Below are 17,424 nucleotides of genomic sequence, written 5' to 3' on the forward strand. Positions count from 1 at the left end.
TGTGTGATAAAAGTGGTAAAGAAAACTGCAATACGTGCAAACGATTGCAATCGAAAATAAACTTACATTACGACGAAAAGTAGACTGAAATATCTCAAGTGGAAAATGACAATACATCGATTCCTTGAAATTTCACATGGGAATGATGATAAACGTACATTTCTAGGAATTCGCCGCACATATGGATCATTCAACTATTTATCGACTCATGAAATAAGATCAAAAGTGTTTATTTTTCACTGCAATACCTCCTTTTCATTTCTGCGCCCAGACACACTCAAGGATTGCGTGTCTCGCAATCATCGTCGCATCTAATCTCCCTCTGCAAGTGCCCACCTTTAATCAGAATCCGATCCGCTGTCTGACTGAAAGTCTCCCACGTTAATCGAGAACTTGTACTCTTGATCGCATCCCAGATAGGAGTCGCTCATGAAGTAGAGCGTGTACTCGTGCTGACCGGGACTCGGGGCCACAAAGTCCAGTTTCACTTTAGCCTTCTGCTGCAGTGTGAGACGCTTGATCGACAGCAGAGAGTTGGAGCGAGGATCGCCGATTACGACCCACCATCCTTCCTCGCGTTTCTGTGGGAGAGAATACGAAAAAATGTATATTTCGAGAGCAAAATTGCATCGAAAGATAAATGCTTTATCACATGGCAAGACATCAATATCACTGAAGCGTGTATTAAATGGTGCTTGAAAGTCACAAGGTTATTTTGTAATTAATGCAGGATAATCATATGAAATTCGAATATATGAAAATGTCTTTCTTGAGGACAGGAAGTGCATTTAAAAAGAGAGTAAAGCCACCACATTTCTGCGCGTAATCTAAATTAATCACAGCATTTCAAGAATAAGAGGAGTAAGCAAATACGTGAATCCCCCTTATCACTGTGCAAACTGCAAAAACTCCTTATCTCAGCTTCAAATTTACCTGTGGGAAGAAGGGAGCAATAACCGGCCCCGTCACTTCATCTTCACGCTCCAACTGCACCACCACATTGACCGTCGACCCAGAATTAATGCGCTCCTTGTTGAGGACCTCAAAGTTCAGCTCAATATTTGGATAGCGATTGCAGAATCTCGCCACATCAGCCATTTGTGCGTCAGTGAGTTGTAGCAGTCGGGTTCGATCATCATCCTCCAACTCCATGATGTCAAACACTGTCTCAATGTTCTTATCTGTGCATCTCTTTATGATGTCATTGGTGAAGTGCGGCAATTGTTTCAAGTACGAGTCTTTGCTCCACATGCCCTGAGTCACCATCTGAGCCAATTCCATAGCAGCCACGGCGGGTGAGAGCCATCCGTTCGAGCTCAGCACGTCCACGCAGGCCTGAATCAGTCGAATAGACTTGCCGAGAATCATCTCCGTGTCGCCCTGCAGCTCTGGTCCCAGCTGGAATCTGCACAGGTGAGCTTGCAGCAGAAGATTTGTCTTTATGTGCGGATCATTGTATCTGTAGAGAGATTAATTGCATTGTTACACATCAATTGATTTGACTCTTGACTTCACATATTTATTACTTACTTTGGGCTAGCGCCATTTGGCCCAACGAGTTTATTTGGCAGGCGCTGAGCCAAACTCCTCAAAATATTCTCCTCATGGTGTCGCACAACAATATCTTCATATTCTGCAGCTGATGAAATGATCTCCAAGAGGCCACGAATTTTTGTCTTACTATTCAGTGACAAACTGAACAGTTCTAGAAAGATAAACAAATAAATTTATGAACAGATCATTTGCATAATCATCGGTACAAGTCTAGACTGCATAGATATACATAGTTGATTGTGATGTAAGAGTTCGTCTATATTACCGTCTTCTGAGAAGTCAATGTTATATTTTGAGACGATAAACGAGATAAGTGTGAATTTATAAAACAGAAAGAGAGAGAAAGTATTGGGGAGTTACTCTGTGAGAAATGTGAGCTTTTACCATGAACTTAATCCTCAAATATTCGCGAGTCATCAATTTCTAAACACAGTGTCTCTATATATATTCCAACAATAGAATATTTTGCAATACCATTTTTAGCGTCAAAGTAAATGGCTTTTGACAACCCAAGGATTTCTAATTGGATCCATCAAGGAGAAGTGTAATGAGCGAAACAGTCAAAATCACTCACCAATTGTTGTATAGTTGATGTAGTAGTAAGCTGAAATCATTCCCAAATTCAGTGGCAATGTATCCATGTCATCTTCAATGCTGATGCACTTTGACTGCTCCAAATCCGACAGGGTGTTCTCCACGAGCTCAGACAAATGATCAGATAAATGACGATGAGTAACTCCTTGTAAATTGTAGTAGTTCGGATTCTGCGTCAGTCGGCGATAAAGGAAGGTCCAAGTCAAGTAGTCAACGGCATCTTGCTTATTCTCGATAGTCTTTGTCACGATCTCAGCATTGAAGTGATCGTGAAGACGATGGTCAAGATGGCTCTCCACAGGAAGGCTTTCATTTAAGAATTTCTTGAAGAACTCCTTCTTGGAGCTCTGACACATCAGAACGCATTTCGCATCCTTGTCTTCCAGCGGACGATTGGCTCGTCCTATCATCTGCATAACATCAGTGACTGGATAGTCTTCGTAGGAATGATTCTTCCCGTTGTAGTACTGCGTGTCCATTATGATGGCCAAGTGGGCGCAAATATTGAGTCCCCAGGCCAACTCTCGCGTCACCACGGCAATCTGGACAGCTCCAGAGTCGAATAGCTGCTCCACAAGGCGATGATCAGATTGCGTGAGTCCCTCATGGATGTAAGCAACTCCTTGGGAGAGAGTCTCCTTCAGTGTCTTGTCAGACATACGATCCAGGAATGGTTTGATGTCCTCCTCCTCAGCGTGGAAAAATCTATTCGGTTGTGATTCAGCTGCACAGTAAGTCAGGATGTCAATGGATGTCAATCGTGCTTGTTTCCTGGACGACACAAACACAATCACCGGTTTATGCGGGCTGTACTTGATGATGGCATTGTACACTGGCTTCGACATGGCAGCTATTCTCGAAGCATGGTGTGTTATATTGAAGCCCTGGACGTGGAGCTCAAGTGGAATTGGACGAACACTCGGGTGGAAATTGAATGTCACACTTGTGTTGCATCCCAACCACTGAGCAATGTCCCTGGCATTGGCCAATGATGACGACAAAGCCACAATTCTGATCTGTTTCTCAATTTGCGACGAAATATAGCGCATCCTTGAACAAACAACCTCCAACACGGGTCCATCTTCTCCACCGATCAACTGCAGTTCATCCACAATGAATAGCTGAATGTTCTGGACATTCTTCCTTTGCTTCCATCTGCGGGACAGGACATCCCATTTGTCAGCCGTTGTGATGATGATTTGTCCCTTAGCGAGGAGCTTCAGGTCCGTTCCGGTCTCACCAGTCATCTTGACAACCTTATGACCAAGGATTTGTCCGAATCTCGAGTGCCACTCGTTGAACATTAAATCTGCCTGAGCCTCTCTGGACACCAAGTACACGCATCTTCCATCCGGATTCTGAGAGAAGAGCCTGAAGATGGCAAATTCAGAAATTGTCGTCTTTCCAGATCCAGTTGGAGCTCCAATGTAGATGTTATCATCACTGTTGTAGACTGCGTTGAAAACTTGCGTCTGAATGGGATTGAATTGCGGAAAGCGATCATTGTAGAAAGCCTCGTATCTGGGATTTCGAAGAGCCGTGATGGGCAGCGGTTGCAGATCCAGCAGTTCTGTTGGCGGGAGATTCTTCTCCGGCAAGATAAGATGCCTGAACGAGACGGGGAGCTGCGTCTCCGCGCCAAGCCAGCGATCAGACACAATTCTCAGGAAATATTGTGGAGGAAGAGGTTCGAAAACTGGCACGAAGAACTTTATAAGATGTTCATCCTGACAGTATTTTGCCTTCAGGAGAAAGAATTCATGGTGAAGGATCACTTCAGAGTCCACATCCTCCACCAGAATCCAGAATGCCTCAGACTGTCCATGCACTTTCTCATCCCACTGGAAATCTGGAGTTATGCTGAGTTCAACACGCAGAGTCGATGTGTTGATTGGTTGAATGTGGGTTGAAAGATCCAATTTTGGGAATTGGTGAACGAACTTGTGAATTGTCTTGCCCAATTTCGGCACTCTCACGAGTTCTCCAATCTCGTTGGGCTCCAAATCGTACAAGCGCTCCCACGGGAAGTTCTTCTTCTCGATCTTTTTCACAATTTCTTCTGGCATCTTGCGGAATTGGCGCAAAGGTGACATAGATTGCCACATCCGACGATCAATCATTTTGCAAAGAGTCAAGGACTTCTCTGCCAATTGAGCCCACCCTCGATATAAAACCATCTCGTAAATTGCTCTGAGGAGCCTCGCGGCTGACTGAGTGACATAGACCATGTCAGACATCAGGGCGAATCCTTCGAGTTTCAGCTGCGAAATGTACGCTTGGAGCAACACGTTCACTTTAGCACTTGGCTCTTCAATGCTCTCCTTGATGGGAATCGGCACACGTTCCATGAGCTTCTGCAGCTCCAGTTTCTCTTCCTCTCTCACTGTGATATTTTTGAACTCTCCAGACAGTGAGAATGCTCTAAACAACTCGATTTCGCTGAGCGTAGGTTTAAGCAGCTGATTGTATGTCATGATGGTGTCGTGAGTGCAGTAATAGTGTGACGCGATTCTACCCAATTCGGTCACTTGGAAATTGCCTGTCTTCCTATCATACTTGATCAGCTCGCTGCGATCCAGATGAAGAGCAGCCGTGTGCACTAGATCTGCCCTGTGAGTCTCCAGCAGTGAATCCTCCTTCATCTGATCATGCGATATGCCATACAAAGTCGGCTGGCGCAGCATTCGAATATACAGATATGTGTACCCAAGCCAATTGACGGCATCCTTAACGTTCTGCACAGTTCCCAGAACAATCTCTGCATTTAGCATATCAGGCATTTTAGACACGAACTGCGACTCAATGGGCAATTGCTGGTTCAACAGCGACAAGTAGTACTGAAGCTCGCTGTGGTTTGTGATCAATATGCCCTCACCTTTAATATCATACTGAGGTCGACCAGCTCGACCCAGCATCTGAAGGACGTCCAAAGCGCCAAGCTCAGTCCAACGACCTTTCTCCGGATTATACACTTGTGTTCCCTTGATGATGACTGTGTGGGCTGGAAGATTGACACCCCATGCCAGAGTGGCAGTGGAAACGAGCACTTGAATGTGTCGATCAGCAAACAAATCCTCCACCAGCGTCCTGTCCACTCGTGTCATTCCAGCGTGATGAATAGCAAATCCATACGGAAGCAACTCCTTCAGCTCCGAATTTTTCACCTGCTCCGCTTCCGATCGCAACACTTCCATACTCGCTGATCCCTCGCGCAAGAAACTCCCCAGAGTATCCTTTTCCAGACACATGTCTCTGATGGCTCTCGCAGTTTTGCCTGTTTCTTTGCGAGAGTGCACGAAAATCAGAACTTGATTTCGTCCAGCATGCTCTATAGTTTTCTCATAGACGATGTCATTCATGACCTGGAACCTCTTGAGTGCCTTCTTCTCTGTCACTCCAATGTACTGCTGCTCCAAAGCCACAGGTCTGAAACTGTTGTCGAAGTAGAAGAGCCCCTTCTCAGGACGAACGCGCAAGAATGTGGCCACGTCTTGATAGTTGGGCAGAGTGGCGGACAATCCAATGAGACGGATGTCCTCTTGTGTGGTCTCAATGTTCCGAATCGTACGCGCCACAAGTGCTTCCAACACAGGACCTCGCTCATCGTGCAACAAGTGTATCTCATCGATAATCACCAGTCTCACGAGAGACGTAAACGTCTTCTCTCCGCCCTTTCGCGTGATGATATCCCACTTTTCGGGTGTGCACACGATAATCTGCGTTGCAGCAATCTGTTCCCTGGTCAGCTGATGATCACCTGTCAGCTCAGACACCGTGAGATTGTAACATCCCAGCCTCTTTCCGAAGTTTCCCACCATTTCCTGCACCAAGGATCTCATGGGAGCCACATAGATGATCTTAAATTCGTCCGTATTGATCGATCCATCGTCATTGATGTGCTTTCCGATCTCTCGCATCATCGTCAGCAGCGCCACATTTGTCTTACCAGCTCCAGTTGGGGCGCACAGGAGCATATTTTCATCTGTCTCCAAAGCAGACTTCCACAGGCGACTCTGAATGCGATTCAGCGTCTTAAAGCCCTCAAAGACTGGTTGGACATACTTTGGCAACTTCTCTATTGTCACCAGCTCTTCGTCTTCCTCAAAAGCTTTGGGCTTCAGCGCGGGCACGTGCACTTCTTCATATCCCTTCCTCTGCTTCCGGAAAGATCCATCAGGCAATTGACACCTCTTATTGGCCATAAAATGCGATCCAGCTGCGAAAATTAGATCCTCTAGTTCTAGAATCTTCCTGTTCTTTCCCAGATGCTCATCACTATCCTCTTCACCCTTAATCAACTCCTCCTTGTACTTCTTCAGTGCCCGCGTTGGGTGACCATCTTCATCCTCGTCGATGTTTTTCCCAGTGTCCAACTGTCGGAGGATCTTAGCCAAGGTGGGATCTGCACGCATCTGATCACGAATTTTCTGCCTCTCCGACTCACTCTGACTCGACGCTAGCATTGTGCAGTAGAGAATCATCTCTCGATTCTTCTTCAGCTTCTTGATGAAGTCAAAGCAGTCGAATCCAAGAAGCAAAACCAGTTGATTCTCGCAGTCTCGATCATCATTGGAGTCCTTGAGGATCTTCAGGACTTCTGACGCTTTCGCCTGAGATACCATTGCATCGTTGTAAAACTTACTGAGACATCTCTGAAGCCAGTAAGCATCAATGTCCAGAGGATGGAGAGATTTTTCCTTCTTGGACTCTTCAGATCCACCCAAATTCTCAGCATGAAGTGTGTTATCAATTCTCGCCTCTTCACCCTCTTCAGGAGCGTCTTCTTCACGGATCTCACCGTAAATGTCTTCATCGCTCTCTTCCTCAGACTCCTCAAACTGTACGTTTATCCCATAAGTCTCATCGATCTGCTCTTCTCCTGCCACTTTTATAGTGCTTGTCGCCTCTGAGCCGAAATCTGTTATTTTCTTTCCCAAATTCACCAACAGAGCAAATCGCTCTTCAGTGACATTGCCCAAGAGGGAGTCAATATCCTTTCTCTTCTCCCGATCCTTCAGTTTCTCATTCTTCAGCACCGCCAGAATCTCATCTGCGGCGCCACAGAGAATGTCTCTTGGCTGATCACCCAGAGATTCCTGAATGAAGCTCAAGAGAACCTCATACGTCTGTCGAGTGTCCTGAGTTTTGGGCCGGTAGACAATTCCCACCATCTCATCGATGCCCTCTGAGAGCAGAGTGGCTCCCTTCATGCGATCGAAATCATATTGCGCCTCATCTCTCTTCTGACGCTTCGCCTTGCGCTCCTCCGTCTTCTCCGGCTTCGTCCGCTGGTATCTGTCTCCCATGCGGGTTCCCTCCAGCTTCCCCACCAGCGACACCACTTCGCCTGTTGCTTCATCTCTTCGGGGCCTCTCAATGAGTCGCACATCGGCTTGCAACACAAGATTGGAGTTCTGTGGGAAAAATTGGGCCCATGAAGCGTTTGGAATCGTCAGGAAAGAAGGGTTATGTTTACAGAAAATTTTCTTTCTGTTTTCACGAGTATTTAGATCTCTTCTACTCACCGCTTTGTACTCGTACTGAAGCTGACGAGCCGCCGCATCCGCCATGGCTAAGCAGGGGTCAAAATTCACAGATTTTACAAAGTTTTCACGAGATTTTGTGAGCAAGAGCGTCCAGCATCAACTAAAAACACACTTTCCGAAATTCTCACTGACGTTCGGAGTGGGATTCTCGCACTTCTTCTTCGACATTCGCGAGACGAATGGAGGGGAAGTTCGAAGTCGGGCAGAGTGTCAAAGTGAGACGGCGTCTGGTTTTCCTCAATTTTCTTAAAAAATAAGATGATTTCGCGCGAGAATCTACGTTATTTGTGAATTAGACAGGGACATACAGGAGTTGAGCTACTAGTGAGCAAATCTTGACACGGTAAAGGGCAATTTGAGTGCTGGAAAAAGTGCCCTAAGCCTTTGACATTTCCCGATCGATTTTTTGCTGGGAAAAGGCGTTTTGTTTGGGTCCGGAAGTGAACTTCCTGGGCTAATTGGCGCCTTTGTCCACTGCTTGCAGGCACTGTAGACACTTGGCGACGCTTCAGGACACCATGGCCAGCCACTCAGAGCGGAGTATTCACGAGATGCTGAAAGACACGCCGTCCATGAACGAGAGCAACAGCGCCATTCACACGGGCACCGAGCCCAGGGGCTTTCGTCCCAGCCACCCAAACAGTCTGCCCCTCCGGAACACCTCGGCGCCCGCCAGCCCATCGCCCGCGACCAGTCCCAACGGTGACATCATGAAGAATGGCGCTTCGAAGATCGACACGATCAGGAACTGGAGCATATCAACGTACAAGTGCACTCGGCAGCTCATGATGGAGAAGCTGGGCAAGAGCACAAGAACCGTGGACTCGGAGCTGGAGGCGCAGATTGAGCAGCTCCGCGATACGCAACGAAAATACTTGTCCGTGCTGCGACTCACGCGGGCCATGAGCTCCCATTTCCACCACGTCGTGCAGACGCAGCACGCCCTCGCGGAGGCGTTTTCTGATCTGGCACAGAAGAGTCCGGAGCTGCAGGAGGAGTTCCTGTACAACTCGGAGACGCAGAGGAACTTGACAAAGAACGGCGAAATTCTACTAAGTGCTCTCAACTTTTTTATCTCGTCTGTGAACACGCTGTGCAATAAGACCATTGAAGACACGCTAATTACGATAAAGCAGTACGAAACAGCTCGGTAAGCGCACCAATTAGCTTCTTATTCATTTAGCAAGAGGCGAGATGAAAAATGTGTTAAAAAATGCTTTGATTGCGCTTGAATGTCCTGCAAATTAACTTCAATTAGCCTTTCCGTAACTTTTAGTAGCTGAAGGATTGCTAAATCGATTTTTCGGCTGAGCTTTGTATAAAGCTTCCTCCATATTGACATATAATTGTGACCATTTCAGTTATAATTGCTTCCTAGAATCCAATATTTCATCAAATAGGGGAAAGCGAAGTGACAGAGAAAATAGAAGAAAAAAAACGATCTATTTTTTATATTACCACAATTCTCTACAGTCCATGTATTTTACAATTTCCGCTAATGTGGAGTCTCCTTAACGAAAATACATGTGACGGAAATTTGTTCAATTGGCCCATCTGGTCCATGTCGCAGTGTTAAAAATAGACAATCGAATTGTAAATGGGAGGCAATGAATTTAGAATGATTTACTGGAAACGATTTCGGTGATAATTGGACACGCAATTCTCATGTTTCTCCTTTCCTTGTTGCATTTGCAGAATTGAATATGACGCCTATCGATCGGATTTGGAGAGTTCGAAGCCAGAGGCGACTAGTCCAGGATCTGAGGATGCCCAGAGGAGTTTCATGAAGCACAAGGAGCAGTATGAAAAATTGCGCTCTGACGTGGCTGTTAAAATGCAATTTCTCGATGAGAACAGGGTAAGAATGCATCTTGTCATACCTTTCTATTAAGCATAACTTATTTAAATGGTTTCTTTTGCAGATCAAGGTGATGCATAAGCAATTAGTTTTGTTACACAATGCTATTTCTGCTTATTTCTCCGGAAATGCACAAGCACTTGAAGGGACGTTGAGACAGTTCAACATAAAGGTGAGTTGAGAACGTCAAAATGCCAAGGATATAACACTGAACGAGCGTTTTCGCTCCTTGCAGAGTCCCAACTCTTCGAAGGGATCATGGTTGGAGCAGTAAGAATCTCAATTGGATGTGTTTTGAATTCCCAGTTGACTTGCATTTCTTTGAGTGCTGACTAGAAAAGGCCTCGTGAGCGAGAGAAGTCAACTCCCAATGGTAAAATATTAGTGAAGGAAGCTTCAAACAAGTAATCTGATCGTTCCTCGTGAAATCATCTCATGAATTGATTTACTCTCTTTTAATTGAGCTAGTCAAATTTTTTTCTGTCTTTTTTAATCACTCCAAACATCTCACTTATTTATCGAATTAAGCTATTGTCAGCATTTTTTACCGCCTTTATGTGTTAAGAAGCACCCAAATTTACTTTCACTCATCTGAGATAAACGTTCTATTTCTATAGTCGGAAATACTAAACTCATAATAATTGTGTTTACATTTTACTGATTAATGTAATAAAAGATATATACAAATAAATACCAGCTAGTGGCTGTAATTCAGTTCTTCTCCAATGACAAATTCTTCAGCTTCTCATCCAGGATCACTTCGTCCTCCTCAGCTTTGAACATGTCCTGGAAGGAAGTGCTCGTTAGTGACTAGAACTTAACGATTTCCGTGATCGACTTACGGGATCGTAGATTACTTTGACGATGAGTGAGCAACTGGGACACGTTGCAGTTTCCTCTCCGGCTATCAGCTCTTCCTGGAAGTGCACAAATTCCATGATGAGATCACAGCAAATTAACCTCAACCGATTGCATACCTTGGAGATTTCGAATCTGTCGCCACAGGGACAGGGATAGTGGTAGACACCCTCCGCTTCGTCATATTCAAAGTCCTCAATTTCTATTTCGTCGTGGTAAACACTCATTTTCCCTGATTTTCAACGATAAAAGCGGAGCAGAACACAAACATGCCGCAAATCAAAACATGCTGCCTGTCAAAATTCCGGATCTGAAAACGCGTCTGGAGTCCTCTTGCGGAAAATTAGAGAAGTGCAGTGCCGTCATAATATTTCTGCATTTGTGGCTGTTTTCTGGAAAAAATGGCTCAAAATGCAAAGGAATTGGAGAAAGTTATAGGCTCTCAGCGCGAACAGTTGACTAGATATGAAACTCGTCTCAAAGGTGAGCTAATTCTTCTCGAGTGGAAAGTTTTGTCATGAAATTTTGTGATTTACAGATGTAGTGGCTGCTTACAAGGGGCTGCTGAAGGAGAAGGAAGCCCTCGAAGTGAGCCTGTCAGCACTCAGCAAGAAGGACACCACGCATGAAAATGGCAAGCCTGATGGTGCAACTGCTGATGGGGACAATCTACAAATGCAGATAGCCACACTGATGAGCTCCCTGGCGACTCTCTCGGCGGAGAAATCGCGCATGGAGGCTTCATTCCAGGCGGACAAGAAGCTGTTGCGACAAGAAATCCAGCAGAAAGATGTGACTCTGAGAGAGATGCAAGAGAAGTTGAAGGCGGCCAGCACACAATCCAACTTTGATGTGGAGACAGTGAAGTCGAAGTTGATTGTGGAGCGACATGAGCGCGAGAAGGAGACGAATGACAACATGATGATGGTCCGGGAACTGCAGAAATTGCTCTCAGACGAGAGGCATCTAAAGGAGAACTTAGAGATGCAGATAAATGACCTGAAGAACCAGTTCGCCACTACAAATTACAGTGACAAAACGATTAAAGACCTCAACAGTGAGCTGGATGCGGCCAGGAAGAAAATCAAGAAACTTGAGAAGAGCGAAAATGTGATTGGAAACGAGAGTTCGGCGATGGTTTTGCAACAGCTGCAAAATGAAATTGCATTTCTGAAGCAGCAGCACTCAGTGGCGATCAAGAGTGAACAGAAGAGGGCTCTTGTTGCTGAGGAGCGAACTAAGAAGCTTGAGGCACTGCATGAGGAGCGCGTGGCGAGCCTGGAATCCCGTCTAGCGGAGCTCTCGAAGACTGTGGGAAACTACGACAGACTCAGACAGCAGGATCAGGACAATATTCACAAGCTGAAGGAGAGAATAGCTCAGTTTGACAACCCAGATCCCAATGCTCTGGTTAGAGAGGATCAGGCCATGCCCGCGAAGAATGTGAATGAGATTGTTGATGAAATAGTGCGCCTGAAGAAGATCCTCACGATTGAGAACGCTAAAATCCCAAATCCCATCGACGTGTCACGGATCTTCGCCACTTCAGCCAATGATCACGGGGTGTGTATGGAGGAGCAGGTGAGGCTCCGCAGGGATCTGGAGAATTGTCAGATGGACAACTTGGATCTGAAGAAGAGCGTGGAAGTGCACAAGTCTCACATCCACACACTCCAAGAGAAAGTGAAAGTGCTCAATCGCAACATTGACGAACAGGAGATGGAACTGAAGGCCAAGGCGACGGATCACGCGGGAGAGATCAGAGCGCAGAAGGGGAAATGGAGGGAAGCCACTGCTGCTCTCGAGGCGGACTACCGCTCTCGCATTGCTGAGCTGGAGCAACATCTGCAGAAGCAGCGTGATCGCTCTCTGGTGCTTCTGGAGGAGAAGGAGAACGAAATCAGAGCTCTGCGGACGTCCTTTAACATCTTCATGCCGCCTGGAGAGGATTCTGCAGAGACAAGCAGTCAGGGATCCAGCGAGCAGAAGCCCCAGGGAACTGTGCTGACAACACCTGGAGGATCGAACGTCGAGGAGTATCACATGTTGCATTATGTCCACGAGTTGGCTCGGAAGGACGTTGAAATTTCAGCATTGAGAAAGGCTAAACATTCCGCAGAGAGTTCTTTGCGACAGGCGTTGCAGGATAAGGTGTCGACGCAGGAGGAGCTGCATGATAAGATCAGTCAGCTCGAGGAGAATGTTGATAGGTGAGTTGATTCCGTATCTTCTCAACGACAAGTGCATCGTTAATGTTTTTCACCTTCCCAGACTTGAGCGATGCAAGTCCCGAGAGGGCGCCAACTTGGAGTATCTGAAGAACGTGACTCTGAGTTTCCTGGCCACGAATGACAATGTGAGGAAGAGGCACATGTTAAATGCCATCGGGGCAGTGCTGAAGTTCAGTCCAATCGAAATGAAGTCCATCAACAACTATTTTACCAAGAAATTGTAAATCATTGGTCGCTATTAAAGTATTATTTATTGTTCAATGGAAACAAATTTTTCATTTACTAAATCCAGACACGGGAAGTTTTTCCAGAATTATTCGCATAACCATGGGAAACATGGCGAAAAACTTAAATCGATGTCCCATTTTGTCTGGGTGAGTCAGAAGATCGAATCCTGTTTCCAAGTCTCTTTTCTGGTCAGGCTTGGCGTTCTCCAGAAGGACCTGCAGTGCGAGTTAATTTTTTAATAACTTCACAGAAAAATGGAACTCTTTTCACTTTACCTGTAATCTAACGTCTCCTCCCAGTCTCTGGAGGAAGTCAGCTTGAGTTACTGGGCCGAAAGTGAGGACTTTCTGGGTCTTTTCCGCTGCGAATTTCAGTTGCTTGAAGTCCACGTCCGCAGTGAGATCAGCCTGTCCAGGATCTTCCAATGGATTGTGCAGTTGATGATGCTTAAATGCCCTGAAAGTATCTGTCTTATCCCCAAGATGCCCATAATCCATTATCAAGCTGAATCCTCCGTCTTCCTCCAATCGCTCCGCTAAGTGATCGATAGTGCTGAAGCTGTCCAGAGAAAATTCTACGTGATCTCTGGCGTCTTCAAATTCAGAAGACAGTTGAGAGTAAAGTTTCGAAGCAGGCGTCTCTCCTCTGGACATGACAAACTTGAAAGCGTCTTCCTTCTCGCCATTCACATCCACCAGAACTTCTCGCCAGATATTGTCTTTCCGCTCCAGCTTGTGTACAGGCAGAGCATCGAAGAATTCATGAGCAAAGATGATGGAGAAATTTCTAGGAACGTCTTCAATGCTCCTGTACCAGAAAACCTTCACTCCGGAGACCATCTCTCCAGCATAGTGGTATTTGGACTCTGGATCAGTGACTTCATCGTGACTGACGCAGAGTCTATTGGCCTGTGCTTGGCACATGTAGGGACTGATCTCCACCAGATGCACCGAGAGGTCTGAGGAAGACAGATTCATCTGAGTGAGCACTCTGAGAACGTCTTGCATCAGAGTTCCTCTGCCCGGTCCCAGTTCGACAAGCTGAAAAGGCTTCGGCGAGCCAGTCTTTTGCCACTCTGTATATATCCAAACAGCCACCAATTCTCCGAAGATCTGGCCCACTTCCGGAGATGTTATGAAGTCTCCTTCCCGCCCAAAGACATCCTTGGTCATGTAGTAGCCTCCACTGGGGTTCGTGAGGATCTCCTTCATGTAGCTGGCCACTGTTATTGGCCCTGTGGCTTTAATCCGAGCTGCTATCGTCTTAGCCAGAGGCACATCCAGCTTTGGGAACTCCCTCTGAGGCTTCTTCTGGGGCGAATCTTTGTACTGAGGTCTCTTGATGGGCTTATAGCAGAATGCCCTGGCGATAAGAGAGATTGATCGGCTTTTGGTGAATATTCTTCCAGGAGATAACCTAAAAAGTCAAAGAAAGAACATAAATGATTATTTCAAGTAGAAAGTACGATTTATCATTATTCCTCCACTGATTTCTGATTTTACGCACATTACTTATCACTCTTCGCTCTTTTTATATCACTGTCAAGACCTTCTTCGTGCAGTAAATGCGAAAATAAAACGTCCTTGCGGTTATTCACCCTTTTGTTTACAATTTCGCTTGACATCTGACTTTGCCCTTTAAATTCTCACAGCTCTTGTAATCGCAGAAAAACACCGAAATTTTTGAACTCTCAGATATAATCTTTATTTTGTGATTATGTAAATGTGTTAATACATTCATTCTTAGATCATGTAAAAAAAATCTCTTCAAAATTTGAAGCTGTCGGTATCACATAAAACATTCGACAAAAGGAAAATTCATTGTTCACTCGAAGGATACTTCATCTTCTCAGGATGTGGAACGATTTTCTGTGCAATCACTTGATCCTCAGTGCGATCGTTGCTGCCAGAAGCTCCCCCATGTCTCTGCATAATCTTCATCTCCAAAGACTTCCGATCTCCGATGATCTTGGCCATCTTTCGCGACAGGATTGTGTTGGGCTTCTCATAACTGCCAGAAGTGACTTCCCCGTCACTGTCTGTTGTCCAGTGTGATTGATCACCACGGTAAGTCAAGGGCTCTTCCACTGGCACCACCTCGAATGAGTGATCAATGTCAGTTCTCCTGAGATTCCGTGCTGAGTCGCTTCTCTCCGGCATTTTGGGCTTCCGGCGACGTGCCAGAGGCAGAGTGTTGGGCGGATGAGGAGCATCCAATGGTCTCCCATGTCCAGTCTCATTGGCTTCAAGGGCCGGCTCCACAGGAGGCTGGCGAACACTCGTGGAAGCAGAATGTCGCGATGCCAGAAGATCACAGAGCTGGAAGTTGAAAGATTCTCAATGTCCGAGGGAATAAAAGCATGAAGAAATTGTTGACTCACCTCCTCAATACCATCCATGACCCGGTAGTACTCATGAGCTCCATGTCCGGGCGCATGTTGCTTCAGAACCGTGAGATATCGCAGCAGTTTTGACTTTGTTATGTTCATAATACTGTATGCATGCAGGAGTTCCAGTCGCATGACAGTCGGATCGTTCACCAAGTATCCCTCCACCACTTCGCTGTCGTGGTAGTCCAGATTCGTGTCAGTCATCACATTCATAACAGCCAAGTTCTGCAGGTAGTGCGAGGTGTGAATCCTCGACAAGGAGGACGTCCTCTGTCTCTCACTCTCTCTGCGAGGACGTGAAGCGAACAGGGCGTTGTTCTTCGGCAGAGTCATCGATCGCGGCGAGTCCAGAGAGATCTGCTTGATGTACCGCGGAGGAACGTAGACGAATACTCCACTGGGTCTTAAGTACTTCTCTGGCCGCATCATGTGGAGAGAGTATTTGACGATGAGGCTGATATCTACAGGATTCGGATACTTCATCAGTGTGTTGATGACTGTGGAATAGTCCGCCGTAAGAACAACATCTCGGACACTTATGAGGATTGTTGCAGCGACATAGGGAATAAGCTCGAGATCACTTCCAGAGGCAAAAATCGCATCCCAGAGGATGAGAATGTCCATAAAGGAGAACTCACGGCCGTAGAGAACGCGGAACCATCGAATGGCCAGAATTGAGAGAGGCACATCTAGCTTAGCCATGTGATCCTGTAGTTGAATATCATGCCGAGCGAGAATGTTATTTTGGAGGGACTTTACGTATTTCTCAATTTCGCCAACGGCATTATCTTTGGATGCTCTTGATGAGGTCTGTAAAAAAGTATTCTGGTTATGTTGGAATAACTCCTTTATAGTTGCACACTTACGCTGGAGACGGAAGGCAAATGTCCTGAAGGATCTGGAACAATTCCACTGATTTTGTAATATTTTTCCATCTTCTCCATAAGCTTTACAAAGAGAGCACTAAAAATAATAAGGAAAGAACATTGAGAGAATGAAATATCACAGTAATCTCTTTAACTTACTAGCTGTCTTCTTCAAGGAACTCTGGATCCAAAAGCTCCTCTAGAGTGTGACTGAAAATTACAAACAATAAATCATTCCACCCTCTCAAGAAAAGTTCATCTTCTCTTACTTAACACTCTTGACGAGATCCTGCACATGAGACAACACGCGATGATCACTGTGAATAATAAAGATCAGCGGCGCGAGGAGTTCATGCATTCCTTGACGGTAGCAAATGAGAGGATTGCTTCGAGCATAGCAGAAGAGAATGTTTGTCATTATTTCCTGGATCGAGGCCTTCCTGAAGAAGTCAATCCCCGGAAAGGTTCGCTGGACATCCTGTCGAATGAGCTTGCTCAACTCCTGATCGCAGAAGTGCTGATTCCACACGCTCTCGTTGGATTGCGAAAGTGGGTCATCATTGCTCGAGAGATTCCCTTGGTAGGGATTATGGTTGAACTGTGTCTTCAGCTCGCGGTACGCCAAACGCGCCTCCCTTCTCTGCAACAGCCAATTGACCGGATCATATTGGAAGGCTCGCAGCAGCAGAGCCCAGCAAATACTCCGGAACTTGGAGACCTTCAAGTCACCCTCGATCGCTCTCTCGCGGAGCTTCAGCAAGTGCTCACACTGCGAGAGATCCGTGCAAAGTTCAATCCACTCTAATCTGCAATACAAAATAGTCACAGCATCAGCAATGTGTGCGAAAATATCGATTACCATTTCTTTTACTCGTATTTTTCGACCGATGATAACTCCTCGGCGGCCGCCTCCTTGGCAAGGCTGGCGCCTCGATGGGCGTGCATTCTCCCCGAGTTCCTCCGCGTAACGTCTCAAGCAAGTGCGCTTCTCATTAAGATTTGATGCTCAGGACAACAGTCAGTGAGATGAACACAGCACAAAGCATATATTTTACCGGATATCCAGTGATTTTATAATTGCAAAATTTGCAAAATGCACAACACAAACACCGATATGTCACTGATAGGTAGCATCGGGAAAGCGGCAGCGTCTCTACCGGCGAGCACGAGTAACTTTCAATTTGAAATCTGTCAAGCGGTAATTTTTGTAACGCATTGCAGAAATTTTTGCGTTGCGAAAAATTGAAAACGCAAAAAATGTGCAATTTTGCATCTGCTATCAGTTTCTGCTGACACTTTT

The 17,424-nt window shown here is 45.9% G+C and overlaps 6 protein-coding genes across 8 annotated transcripts; 2 read left to right on the top strand and 4 right to left on the bottom strand.

Annotated features, from left to right (window-relative positions):
• Nucleotides 1-214: 214 nt before the first annotated feature.
• LOC132257831 (U5 small nuclear ribonucleoprotein 200 kDa helicase) lies at nt 215-7,817 on the bottom strand. Its single transcript, XM_059754870.1, has 5 exons — nt 7,674-7,817; nt 2,129-7,562; nt 1,531-1,705; nt 934-1,459; nt 215-581 (listed from the first exon to the last, which is right to left on the bottom strand). The coding sequence occupies exons 1-5, from the start codon at nt 7,716-7,718 to the stop codon at nt 339-341; spliced, it is 6,423 nt and encodes a 2,140-aa protein (XP_059610853.1). The 5' UTR covers nt 7,719-7,817; the 3' UTR covers nt 215-338.
• A 60-nt stretch (nt 7,818-7,877) lies between these two features.
• On the top strand, nt 7,878-10,076 carry LOC132257453 (arfaptin-2). 2 transcript variants are annotated; one of them, XM_059754354.1, is made up of 5 exons: nt 7,878-8,037; nt 8,179-8,844; nt 9,390-9,552; nt 9,617-9,724; nt 9,788-10,076. In XM_059754354.1, the coding sequence occupies exons 2-5, from the start codon at nt 8,213-8,215 to the stop codon at nt 9,824-9,826; spliced, it is 942 nt and encodes a 313-aa protein (XP_059610337.1). In that variant the 5' UTR covers nt 7,878-8,037; nt 8,179-8,212; the 3' UTR covers nt 9,827-10,076. The 2 variants fall into 2 exon arrangements, with proteins under 2 accessions (XP_059610337.1, XP_059610338.1); XM_059754355.1 differs by lacking the exon at nt 7,878-8,037 and having other exon boundaries at nt 8,073-8,844.
• On the bottom strand, nt 9,502-10,710 carry LOC132257454 (diphthamide biosynthesis protein 3). Of its 2 annotated transcripts, XM_059754357.1 has the most exons (4): nt 10,530-10,710; nt 10,395-10,469; nt 10,247-10,338; nt 9,502-9,520 (listed from the first exon to the last, which is right to left on the bottom strand). In XM_059754357.1, exons 1-3 carry the CDS (start codon nt 10,635-10,637, stop codon nt 10,264-10,266), a joined length of 258 nt encoding a protein of 85 aa, XP_059610340.1. In that variant the 5' UTR covers nt 10,638-10,710; the 3' UTR covers nt 9,502-9,520; nt 10,247-10,263. The 2 variants fall into 2 exon arrangements, with proteins under 2 accessions (XP_059610340.1, XP_059610339.1); XM_059754356.1 differs by lacking the exon at nt 9,502-9,520 and having other exon boundaries at nt 10,194-10,338.
• Nucleotides 10,711-10,770: 60 nt separating this feature from the next.
• LOC132257790 (GRIP and coiled-coil domain-containing protein 1) lies at nt 10,771-12,902 on the top strand. The gene is made up of 3 exons (XM_059754822.1): nt 10,771-10,893; nt 10,949-12,620; nt 12,682-12,902. The coding sequence occupies exons 1-3, from the start codon at nt 10,812-10,814 to the stop codon at nt 12,863-12,865; spliced, it is 1,938 nt and encodes a 645-aa protein (XP_059610805.1). The 5' UTR covers nt 10,771-10,811; the 3' UTR covers nt 12,866-12,902.
• LOC132257791 (protein arginine methyltransferase NDUFAF7 homolog, mitochondrial) lies at nt 12,876-14,483 on the bottom strand. Its single transcript, XM_059754823.1, has 3 exons — nt 14,376-14,483; nt 13,145-14,285; nt 12,876-13,084 (listed from the first exon to the last, which is right to left on the bottom strand). Coding segments are annotated over exons 1-3 (1,311 nt in total). The 5' UTR covers nt 14,378-14,483; the 3' UTR covers nt 12,876-12,916.
• Nucleotides 14,484-14,558: 75 nt separating this feature from the next.
• Nucleotides 14,559-17,249, bottom strand: LOC132257789 (TBC1 domain family member 5). The gene is made up of 6 exons (XM_059754821.1): nt 16,996-17,249; nt 16,394-16,930; nt 16,284-16,334; nt 16,125-16,221; nt 15,250-16,068; nt 14,559-15,187 (listed from the first exon to the last, which is right to left on the bottom strand). Exons 1-6 carry the CDS (start codon nt 17,067-17,069, stop codon nt 14,687-14,689), a joined length of 2,079 nt encoding a protein of 692 aa, XP_059610804.1. The 5' UTR covers nt 17,070-17,249; the 3' UTR covers nt 14,559-14,686.
• Between the last annotated feature and the right edge of the window lie 175 nt (nt 17,250-17,424).

This window comes from Phlebotomus argentipes, unplaced genomic scaffold, assembly GCF_947086385.1.
Source record: "Phlebotomus argentipes unplaced genomic scaffold, Phlebotomus argentipes genome assembly scaffold_4, whole genome shotgun sequence".
Lineage (NCBI taxonomy): Eukaryota > Metazoa > Arthropoda > Insecta > Diptera > Psychodidae > Phlebotomus > Phlebotomus argentipes.